General features: G+C 39.8%; 1 protein-coding gene across 4 annotated transcripts in view; it reads right to left on the reverse strand.

The window, feature by feature from the left end:
- Window positions 1-456: 456 nt before the first annotated feature.
- The window catches only part of MTAP (methylthioadenosine phosphorylase), a 63,235-nt gene continuing 51,012 nt past the window's right edge, over window positions 457-12,679 (reverse strand). For all 4 annotated transcript variants that reach the window (XM_030566588.1, XM_030566584.1, XM_030566586.1 and 1 more), the window contains 3 exons: window positions 9,585-9,824; window positions 7,059-7,181; window positions 457-1,855 (listed from right to left, as the gene is read on the reverse strand). In XM_030566588.1, coding sequence (XP_030422448.1) covers window positions 1,817-1,855; window positions 7,059-7,181; window positions 9,585-9,824 — 402 coding nt within the window. In that variant the 3' untranslated portion in view covers window positions 457-1,816. The remainder of the gene's footprint in view (window positions 1,856-7,058; window positions 7,182-9,584; window positions 9,825-12,679) is intronic.

Here is a 12,679-nt window from a genome sequence, read left to right on the forward strand (position 1 = left end):
AATGGAATTCTGGTCTATGCTTGGGATTCCTACATGCTACTTCAAAACAATAACAACAACAATTAAAGTGTTTTTAAATACTTTATCTTTAGTTTTTCTTCACACAGGGCTTCATTTTTAGCTTAACAACTGGTGATAATTTGCCTTTTTCACTTCCAATCTTCTCACCTGGCATGGTTTGTGTTTTCATCTGTACTATTTTGGCAGGATTTCTACTTTCTGAAATACGTCTTTAAGATCTAAACTCATGTACTCTTCAGCTTAACCATGAAAAGTTTTGCTTAGGTGTACACAAAAGTACTACAATGCTCTCAGATTTTCAACTCCAATTAACACTGTGTTGGTGAATTACTGTATAGACTAACTGCATGCTTATCCAGCATTTTTGCCATCCAAACAGCTAAACTCAGTTATCTGAATAATGTCCAGAAATAAAACAAAGCCATTCCCACACAATTTATAGAAGCAGGAGGTTACATTTGGTTCATTTATTAGACAAGCAGCAGTGAATTACTTTCCTGAAGGCAAATGGTATTCATTCTGCATATACAGTAGAAGATGCAGAGGTGTATGAATATATACATTAGATACAATCAACAGTAGATACATTCATCACTAACATAGTTGGAAATCAGAATAAAACTAAAGAAAAAGAATTCTATAGAAAAATGTAACAGACAATGCTACCCCTGGTGTACAGAACAGACAGTGGCATCAGGCCAAAATGGTGTGCTAAATTTGTCACTTCAGTTTTAGTTAATTAGGGCCAAAGCCAACTCCAATGAAGACAATGGAAGTCTTTCCAGTGACTACAGTGGGCTCTGGATCAGATCCGTGATGCACATTATTCCTTCCCAAACTCAAGCAGCTCAAGCTAAAATTGAGAAACATCATTTCATCAGGTTTCATGAGCCTCATTTTTTAAAGAGGTTCAAATCCAGACTCATTTTTGCAGGAATATTTATGTACCTGTAAATATCCGTGCCTGCAATCAATTGCACACACAGATCTAGATGTTTGTCTCCTGACTTGTTCATGCAATCAAGTAAACATTTAAAATGGTGATACCTATACTCAAAATTACTGCTGCTGCAAAACAGTTGGCACAATTTCTTATGGTGAAACAGTGTGGCAGCAAAAGTGGACAAGCTTTTAAAATTTGGGCTTAAGATGTCCAAGTTACAAACCCCACAGCAAGCAATTTTTTCCATAAGAGAACAGTGAAAATCAATACAGGTAAAATATATATTAAAAAAAATATAAAAATACTGCAGTGTATTTTCTTATGTAACCTATAGTCCTTCAGTTATATTTTTGTGATAAAAGATAGTTTGCCCTCAGAAGAAGGAGATAGCAAAGCAACTAATAGCTCTGTCATTTTAACTTTCTGAAGTCTCTATTTTTTTAAACAGATCAATAAGAGTACACAGTCTAACCCCTCCTCTTCTCTTGCCTTCATCCAGGCCAGGAATGATCAGCTATTACTGAGCAAAGGATGAACGAAGCACTGTTTCTCATCTGAAGTTTGTAAACAAGAAAAGAAGTACTAGGATCTTAACTATGATGATTTTTTATGGAATCCTTATCCCACTGCCCTACCAGTTCATACAATCAACACATTCCACGGCTATTGGTTAGTTCTTCAACAGTCTTTAGCATGATACTTTACTAGAAGACAAGAAATAGACCAGTGCAACGTTTACTGTATTCTTTCATGCTAAACATCAAATTCCCAAAATATTGTAACTGTTCAGGTGTTCAAGACTGATCCTCTCCTTTCTTCTGAGCATCCAAACTTCAGAGCCCATCCATGCTTTTAATGTTTTGGTAACATGACTGAGCACTGCACAGTACACTGAAATACAAAATCAAAACAGTTGAATACACCCTATCCCAATATACACACACAAATAACTTTAAATTTTAAAGCATTCTCAACAGCAAACCATATTGATTGCATGCAGATTAGAAATGGGTATGAATTCTCTTGATGCGTGCAGTAGCCCTGAAAAAAACTGAGGATGAGACAGGGAGAACAGACCCTTTAACCTCCAGCAATTGTGAACCTAGTACCCGATAATTACAATTTTCCATATGTACTAACTGGTGATTGTTGTCACAAATCAGCTCCACAAAGTATTAGATTAAAATGAATACTTAGCTTTAAAAATTAAAGTTAAGTCAAGTCCCATATTTGGGTACTTGAACTGTTTTAAAAGTAGCATATTGGTCACACCCATTGGATTTACAGAAATCTATAAGTAAACTTAATCCTAAAATTCTGAAAATAACAAAAATGCTAAAAAAGAAAATGAGTTTTTGCATGTTCCTTTAACTTATGTAAAAAACCCCAAGCATCAGAAAATTGGAAGTAATGAGAAACGATTGTTTTCCTTAAGATAGAATGCAGTGAATACAATGCTCATGAAACTCAGGGATGGGACTGGCCTGGGCCAAGCTGAGCATCAGAGTCTGAGAGATGTTGAGCACTCAAAATTTCCACTGAGTTAAATGAGAGAAGCTTGGCCCTTTTGGACCCAACTCCCTGATCCTGTAGTAAACTCTGCAGGGAATCCCATTTCACACGAGTACTTTTAATCGCACAGACTTCATTGAGACTGCTCCCATGAATATAGTTACTCATGTACATAAACTTTTGTTGGATTGAGGCCTCACATGTGTAGTGAATATGCATGTCACTTAGGGTACAACTAAACACAGAAAAAAAAAAGTTAGCTAGGAAACACATTTTAAAGCCCTACTGTAGACAGGGGCAAGCTATATTTTAGCATGTGTTAACTGATTAAGGAGAACCCTAAACTCTCACCTACTATCTACCATGATCTGCCAACATGTTAAAATACAATTTGCCCTATATATAATAGGCCTTTGAAATGAATTAGTTAAAACATCTAGGCAAGTGTGTGTGTGGGGTTTTTTGTTTTTTTTTTTAAATGTACCCAAAACTCAGTGGGGCTCTGCATGGTGACTGGAGTCTATTTGTGTGGCACTCACTGCAGAATCAAGGCGTTTGTGTGAACAGACTTCCCTACATGTGCTCTAGAAGGCAGATCAGTCTTAACATGAAATTTCGTACTGAGCCTCTCTCAAGCCAAGACTGCTGGTTGTGTCACATTGTGTTAAACTGTATTGTGCTTTTGAGTTGAGTCCAAATGACACCACCATTGATTGTCACCTAGCCCATGAGTTGAAACTCTGGTCAGCAAAGAGACTCTCTGTCCAATGTTTTCCCTAGACAAATGACTAACAAAAGATAGAAGATCATAGTAACAAACTCAGACTACCTCATGGATATGCTAAATAAGGAGCAAGTCTAAACATGTATCAAACAAAGGGCTATTCATGAGAATCAGCTGAGCTTTCATTCGCTAAACATAGCTATGTAGGGCTCTACATAGTTTACTTAGCTTTGTTATTGAAGTATCACAAACACAAGATCTGTTTTCAAATCAAGAGTCTCCCATCATTTATGCAATTGATTCTGTGTTTGGGCTTAAAAGTTAGTTAACATTTTGGTATTTCTTGGCTGGTGGCACAAACACACTGACATCATCATGTCCTGTTCTGGAAGCCTACAGGCATTCTATCCCATCTGTTCCTTAAAGGAGAAGCATTAGTACAACTGCTATGCCTTCAGAGAGGAAATTATTATTAATGATAATTTATGAAGGCTATTAAATACACTGAGTCTGAAGCAGGGGTGACTCCTAGTTTGACTCCATACAACTTTGATAATATATAAAATTGGCCTGTAGATGAGCTGTATGCAATGTTATTGTAGCAATGTTGGTCCCAGGATATTAGAGAAACAAGGTGGGTGAGGTAATATCTTTCATTGGACCAATTCCTGTGGGTGAGAGAGAAGCTTTCAGGTTGAAGAAGAGCTCTGTGTTCACTTCAAAAGCTTCTCTCTCTCATCAAGTTGGTCCAATATTTCCGCACCCACCTTGTCTCTCTGTAGATGAGCTGACAGTTAAAAAACAAAACAAAACACTCACATGAAACTGTTAAAAGCTCATTTTTATATCTTTGACCTCCAACCTAAGGTTCACTTTCTTTCTTACTGAGGAGAGGACAGGGTGGGTGCTCAGAGATATATCTGAGAGCAAAAGACAGGAGAACAGGCAAGAGATGACAGACAAGGTGAAAGATGCTACGCTGAAATCTTGTCACAGGAGTATGAATATTAAACACTGCAAAAACTTCTAATAGAGGAGGCTGGCCCATGCAAACTTCAGCTGCAAGATGCGGGGGCAGGGGAAGGAGAAAGAGGCAAATGCCTCCCTGAGTAAGTTTCCCCACCCACAGTAATGAGCAGAGTGAAGGAGAGTAGGTGAGGGGAGGTGGTCTTACCAGTAGGGGTTGAGGGCAAAGGCTCTGAACCCAATATCATGCTTCTCAGAATTACTGTTCATGGAAGCAGGCTTTTTACAGCAGTCCATAAGCGCTCAGCTGCTGAAGCATGGAAGGGGTGGTTGTTCTTTCACCTGTGTAGCAGGGCCCCAGAATACCAGCTGGGATCTGGCACGAGCTGCCACTTTGTTTTTAGTTCAGGCAGGAAGAGAGGACAGGTGCAGAAAAACAAATGTAATCACAAAATAAACTGCTGACATTTAAAGGGGGCAAACAAGAATTTACATGGAAGAAAGCTTTGCCTAGCTCCAAGGTAGGGGAGGGGATTTTTTAAATGTATGGTTCAATTATAACATAGACCCAGCGTATCTCTGTCCCTACTCCATCCCATAATTGCTTCTCTCCCTATCTACAAATAATAAGGTCCAATCCCTAATGCTATTTACCACTAGTCAAGTGCCTCAAAAATCCTCATCCTCCTCAACCTGCAGACTTTCCGACCACTTTCCCAAAGTGCTCCTGGCCTGGCACTACTTCTAATCCTCCTAACTTCCTTCCAGGACTCCAATCCAGCAATTCCTCAATTATTCACATCAGGCAATTCCCTATTCCTGATCCGAGCCCCATTAGTAGCTTCCAAGCCCCTCACCCCAAATTCCAAAAGCTACTGCCAGTATCCTTTTCTCCACTCCTTAAACACTCAGACCTGACCACAATCAACAAGGGAAAGACTGGAGCTTCATTGCTCAGGGCACAGGGAACCTCAGCATTCTCCAGCCAGCAGCATTGCCCCACCCTGATGTATGAACTGACAGGACAACCCCACATCTGACACTGAAGTACACACATGGACACCTGGGGCTGGTCCATGTCCGCTGATTCGGGCTCACAGGATGCGGGATAAGGGGGTAGCCACCAATCAACCTTCTTCCCCCCATCCCAATCCACAAGAATCATCTTTAGGGGAATAGACTCCATGGCTCTGGGACCCTAGACATCTACACCACAATTAAACAGTCCCTTAGCCCAAGCCAGCTGACGTAGGCCAGCCATGGATGTTTAATTGCAATGCAGACATATCCACAGTGGCCAGGTGACGTGGCAAGACATCTGACTGTGAACTTGAAAACGTCTGTGGGTCAAATAGAGGTCACTGGATCATTTTTAATTAAAACAAAACAACCCAAAAAGCCTACAATTTAAAAAAAAAATGGATTCAGTTTCCCTGAGGATGACTTCCCTGGATTGGGATGGAGGAAGATGGTTGACTTTGCTGATTACCACTTCCTCTACCTGCATCACAACATCCCAAAGACTGCAGGAGGGTGAAGTGATCCAGCTGGCCTGCTACAGAGGTGTTGGGAGGAGGGGACAGCATTACAGGAAACTAAACTCCCCTCCCAGATGACAGAAAAAGATAAAGCAATATTGGGGCTTATCAAGGCTGGAGCAGGGAAGAGGTGAGCCAGGGACCCATCCCATGGTGTTGGATTGTAGCCATGTGAACCTACCCTACGGTCAATTCAAAGCTTAAACTTGTTTAAGGATTCATGTTTGAGTTTTGCCTGAGACAGTGTGGCTATGAATAGATCCAAAACATGAGGACATGTGAGTCTTCATTAACTGGACCATATGAAAACACAGATTTTTAAAATAACATTTTTATTGGAACTTCACATTTCAAGTGCTAAGGGAGGAGCACAGGGGGACCCCTTAAAGTGCAGAGACATCAGCACTCAGAGACTGGTCTCATTTACTGTCCCCAAGCCTCCTTCCCTTACACAGCACCACTCTCCCTAACACAGCCTCCTTTCCCAATACACAGCTCTTCATCCCTTCAGATCACCACACACTCCTGCTTCCCTCTGCTGCCTGCCCTTCACAGCCCCACGCAGCCCTCTGTCCCCCTCAGCTCCTCTGACACCAGAAAGTAAGGGAGTCAAGAGGAGTCGGGAAGTGCTTGTGCATAAGGAAGGCATGGGAAGAAGTAGGAAGGAGATCAACATTTTAACATCTGAGACAAAGATTCTCTCCCCTAGGCAAAGGAATAAAGTGACTGGATGAAACTCAGATGCGGAATTTGCATAAGCCAACCCTGTATGTTTTTAAAGTGTTTGTCTGAAATTCTCTCTCCATAACACTTTGAAAAGATATTTCCTTTTCACCTTAGCAATCCTGCCTTTGTGCATCGACTGTCACAGTGCCAGGGTGAATAGAATTCTGAACAGCTACACTGTTATCCTCACGTTACCGAACGAACAACTTTCCTTTTGCAAACTCACAAGTGCAATTAGGTTTAATCCTTCCCATTTGGCTCAAAATTATTTTGAGCTCTCCACTGAACAGAGATGTAGGCCTGTAATGTGGAGACTCACGCAGATTTGTACTTTTCCTTGCTATAGGAGTACCACAGCTTTAATACATGTACTGCAGATGTCCCTCTACTTTTTGAAATACTTGCTGTAAAATTGAGGCAAGCTGTTTGCAATATAGCTTGTCAAACTCTGTAGGGAACCTTTCTCCCCTGGTGACTTCATTGCATATTGCAACTTTGTTGAATCACAAAAATTTTTAAAGGGTGTTTTGAATAGCAGTATCGCGGGCCATTCAATTACAAAGCACGTACTTCTTTCCTTCCCCTCTCCCCTATACTCCCCCCAAAACCTGTTCAATATTGTGCTTACTTTCATGTTATGCAGCGTTTCTGTCCAGTCCATGGAACCTATTTGAGGTATAGCAGTAAGAAGTATGCTTGTTGCCTTGTTCGCATTTTCTTTCAGAGTCTTTAAAACCTTATCCACTGAAACCTAGAAATACAATAAAAATGACTGATTTTCTCAAACTAGTGTGTAAAATAGATACTGTTCTGCAAAACTCAATTCCTAATTAAGCAACACCCTACATTCCCGGTACAACTGTTTTAGCTCAGAACAGAACACATGAATAAAAACAAAAAATCCTCTATGCATTTTAAATTGAGATGACAACATGCCACAGAGATTTTTTAAAAGAATCAATAGTTTATTTTTTTTGTTTTATTGTACAATGGGGGGGGGTGTGATTCTACAAAGTCCATACTCAAGATACCTCAATGAAACTGTTCACCAGAGTAAGGATTGAAGGAATGGGCCATTGGTGTGGAAATGGTGACATATGTTGACTCTAGCCATCTTATGCTTCATAACTATAATACACCTGAGCTGACACATCTGAATAGAGTGAGACCTCTTGCCACAGAATGTTTGAAAATATAAAAAATGACTCTTTAGACAAAGACAACCGGAGAGAGCGGCTATTAAGTTTTAACTGCAGGAAAAATGTCAATGCTATTCTCAGGATGACATCAGCAGCTTTAAATAAATGCTGCAGTGTGGTGATTTTCACAGCATCAGTAAAAGCTTCAGTGTTCTCTCTGAGAGTATAACTTAGATTTTAGTGGGCCATCACTGGCTGAAATCTTATTGTATAATAATGGACACTGTAGGCACATAAATATTTTCCATCTTCAAAAATGCAACTAAAGAATCTACAATATCCTGACAGTGTATCTCACAACACGCATTTTATGTGACTATCAAGGCAGAAAGCAAGTGAAGGTCTTAGGGATCCATATCCTCGCTAATGTTTGCCTGCATCTTTGTGACACATCTGTGCACAGACAGATCAATATTGCAGAAAACTGTTTCAATTTTGCACCAGATTTGTTCTTTCCAGATCAAAACTATGTTAAGAGAGAGATAAGGCTGAGAACGTATAAAAGTAATTTAGCATAAAATACACTACAAGGGTGTTGTAAATATCCCAAACACAAGCATTGCAAACTCAGAAAATTCAGAGTTTAAGTTAAACTTGAAAGAAATACAGATATATTAAAAGGTATGGAAATATACAGTTAAAGAACCAAAACAAACTTCTAATAATGGCATCCTCATGGAAAAAAGAACCCAAATCCATCTTTAAAAATCAGTTGCATTTAATCTGGGACCACCATTTTGCATTTATTATAATTGTATGGTTATCTCAGGGCATCACTACAGGACAGCAATAAGATATGTTGGCCATGTTGTAATTTTGTTAATGCTACACTGTACTCTTCATATATAGCAAAGATATTGAATTCCAACTTCAAATGCAATAAAACAAACACCATCCCTGCCCCCCGCAGAAACAAAAACTTAACTATTGAGCTTTAGCCAGCACCTCAATAAATGTAATAAGGACAAAATTTTGCTACTGATGCCCTCCCTGTGACTTAAGTGGCAGCTGCACACACACATCCAATAGAAGATCTGGCCCTAAATGTTGATTTTCTTTCATAGATTTAGAATCATCGGAGTAGAAGGGACTACAAGGATCATCTAGTCTAACCCCTGCCAAGATGCAGGATTTATTGTTTCTAAATCATCCAAGACAGATGTTTCAAGGCCAGATGGGACCACTGTGGTCATCTAGTCTGATTTCCTGTACAACACAGGCCACGGAAGTATTTTTGTATCAAGTCCAATAACTATTGGTTGAACAGGATGGTTCTTTTAAAAGATATTGAATCTCAAATTAAAGGCAAGTGATGGAGAATCTACCAATGTTTAATGACACATTTCCAGTTTGGAATTATCTAATTTTCTGTATAAATTATTTTTTAGATACACTTGCTTTCTGGCCAAAACCAAAATGCCCCCCAAAAGCTAGGAAAGTTTTAATATAAACATAAAAAATATAGAACCAGCAATTTGATGACTAAGGTTTAACTGGCAAGCACCGTAAGCATTTTTCTGGTTGTTCTTGAATATATGACAGGGGAAAAGAGGTATAAGAACTAAAAAGGATGTGTTTTTTTGTGGAGAGCTCAAGAGACTAAGGACAAGGTCAGTTACAGGAAAATGATGTCACAACTGGCTTTATACACATACTCTGATTCACACAATAAGAGGTGAACTGTTTTATTCGTGACAAGAGAACTTTATGAAAGGAAAAGGCAGGGATATTGGACTCAGTCCTGCTCTCACTAACACTTTAGTTATTTCAGAATAACTCCAATGACTTGGAGTGAATTAGGATATAAACTGGTGTAATTAAGAGCAGAATTTGTCTGGTATAAAAGGGCCTACTGTGATTTCTATCAAGAACTGTATAACTTTATGCACTTGCACTACATATAGTTTGCCATAATCTAAAACAACAAGACCAAACAAAACGGAAGCTTCACTCACGGCTTCTTCATGCTCCTTCCAGCAGTCATAATCTGTTGCCATAGCAATACTTGCATAGCAGATTCCAGCTTCTCTTGCAAGAACCACCTCAGGAACTGTGGTCATGTTGACAACATCAGCCCCCCAGTTGCGAAACATTAAGCTTTCTGCCCGAGAACTGAAACGTGGCCCCTCAATAGTGATCATTGTCCCCTTTGAGTGGCACTTGATCCCATGCTTCTTGGCAATCTCCATAAGAACCTTCAAAAATATTATCACAGAAATAGCACATTATTAACCACCCATGTGAAGCCAGCTATTTCCTCATGCAAGAGAAGTAAGTAAAGAACAAATATCTTTGTCTAGTGTGACACTCTTGTCTCTCATCTGAATAACTTTCACGCAATAAGGCTGTCTTTAGACCAGTATAGGCCAAACTTATGGACTCTTGGAGCTGCATACAATAATCTTTGGACGTTCAAGAGCCACAAGACTCACAATCTGCCCCACGAGGTGGCACCTGCCGGGGCTCCGGGCTTTATCCTTTCAGGGTGGTGCCTGCTGAAGCCCTGAGACCCCCTTCCCTAACCCCACCACCCTGCTGCAGGGCAGAAGCCCAGAGCTCCCTCTCCTAGTTTGGTAGGGGGAGAATAGGTACGGTGTGGGGGAAGGGAAAAGGAGGGGACACTCTGCTAACCGCACCTTGGCTGTAAAAGAGACGCATGTGGCTCGTGAGCCATGGTTTACTATGAATGTGAGCCTAATTTGACAACCAGTGTCAAACAAGGAAACCCACTCCCCCCTTCAGCTTCCTTTCCCAGGGTTGAAAACAAATAGTTCTGCTGATGAGGACAGGATCAACTGTGTTTTAACATCCATTGTTGGAAAAGGGGGCTAACTATCTGGATGCCTGCTCTGCATTGCTGCAGTGGGAGTTGAACTCAGATGATCCAGTTTACACCAGTGGGATTCTGTTTCTAGCATTGGGTGAGAAGGCCAGGAAGCAAGTGTGTTTGATATGCACTTGCTTATAGTGAGACTTCTGGTCAGAACAAGTCTAAACAAGGTGATAGTGGAAATGCTGGTGACCAGTTTACACTACCATTACCACCATTGCTCCCAAAGGTGGAGCTGAACTGATGATAGCAAGGGTGGGAAATTTTAAGAAAAGTCTAGTGAAGACGAAGCTTAAGCATGTGGGGGAGGGAAGTCTGGTGGAAATTTGGAGAAAAATCTATTGATTTGGAGATATGAAGGTTATATCTCTGTCTTAATTCCCAAGCCAGTGGCTAAACTTTATGTTTTGACGTACATCAGATGTTGGTCATTAGTCTGTGCAATTCTCACCAGGAATTCTTTATCGGTTCACTTTTACTATTTGTAAATTGTTTCCAGTGAATTCCAATCTCTGAACTAGTATCAACAGTCAGAGAAAACGATCATTCCTTTCTCATTCTGTATTTCAGGGCAACGTCTCTTCATTTAATTTCTGGATTTCCAGTTCATAAACATTTTGGAAAGTTTCTTTTTCTCTGATATTTTTGGTAAATTTGGCTGTTAAAGAATATCTATGAATTACATATCCCAGTTGTTCCATCCAGCCACCACACATTTATAGTTCTGGATTTCTATCTGGTTTTAATTATTACAACTGAGTTATGAGAATTATACTAATATAAACCTTTTGAGGGGTTCTGATGACATGCTAAGCTCCAGGACATAGATCTAGCATATTATGATAAAATGAGAACTGGAAGAAAAATATCTGGATTGCAATAAAATTATCAAACTTTAATGTTATAATCTAGCGATTTAACTGCAAAGAGGCCTAGATTCATGATTTATCTATTTTTTTTTTGTTTTGGAAACAATGATGTGGTTCCATCAGTGATGACTGTGTGTGTGTAGAACCTCCCTTTTGTTATTGCTGCTCTAAGAAGCAACTTTAGTCACTTAGAAATACTATTTTTGTTAATTATACAGAAACAATAACTATCTACAATGATGCAAAATGGTAAGAAGAGCTAACAGCTCAGCACTGATACTTGAATATATTAAATGCTCGGGACACACACCGAGTCACCAGCTCAGTACTTTATTGTTTCGTCTGCCTTGGAATGGTAACGGAGAGCGTGACGACTAAGGGGGTTGAAAGATTTTTAGAAGACTAATCTGACCATAACTTCTGTTAAGTGATTCTGTGCTCTCTGTGTATTTCATTCCTCAGTGACTCTTAACATGTATCTCCTTCTTCATTTTCCCTCTGCTCAGATGGAAGAACGTTCTGGCCCCACTGAAAAAAGACATTTTTAACCATAAACAAGCTCTTCCCTAAAACAACAATACTGAAAAGAAAAGCAGCATTTTCTATTACTTGTTAAAATAGCACACCCTCCTCCAAACAGAAATCCCAACATGCATACAATAAGAGCTGCAATATTTTTAAAAAGTATAAGAATAGCCTAGTCTCCATCCTTAAAAGTATTAAATAAGTCTGTTGTAATAATTGAGTCTACAAATTTACCATGTCTGTGAGCTCAATTTTAAAAGTAAGTAAAAGTTCTTAAGATGTCACAATAACCTATAATGGCAAATGCTGATGGGAAAAGGTACAAAAGGGAGAAAGACTGAATCAGTCTAAACAAAGAGGCCTACTGATGTAACTCAAGGGCTGTGTTAAGATCATGCTTGGTGAAGAGGAGGAGCTGACGACCAAAAGTTTTGTTGTCCACCAGTTAGATCTAGTATCCAACATACTAGGGGATGGGCAATTCCACCTATCACCCCCTTTTGGGATCCTTAAAGGAACAAACTTTGGGAGAGAAAAATTGACTCTTGGATCAATTTTTACCATCATGGCTGCCATGCCCACTGTCTCCTGGACCCCAGATCTTCTTCATCCTAATCCTGAGAAATGTCCTGAGCGAGGCAGATGACATTGCCACCTCCACCAGTTCCACCTGAATCCTGAACATCATCTCGAATGTGTGACCCTCCCCTGCCACAAAATGCATCCTTTTTCCTTCCCTGCCTTATTTCTCTGTCCTATCTCCTTCCTTTTTCCTTCTGTCTAATAAAAGTCTGGCTTAGCTAGCCAAGATGGCATATTTTACAAC

Source organism: Gopherus evgoodei, chromosome 6 (assembly GCF_007399415.2).
Source record: "Gopherus evgoodei ecotype Sinaloan lineage chromosome 6, rGopEvg1_v1.p, whole genome shotgun sequence".
NCBI lineage: Eukaryota > Metazoa > Chordata > Testudines > Testudinidae > Gopherus > Gopherus evgoodei.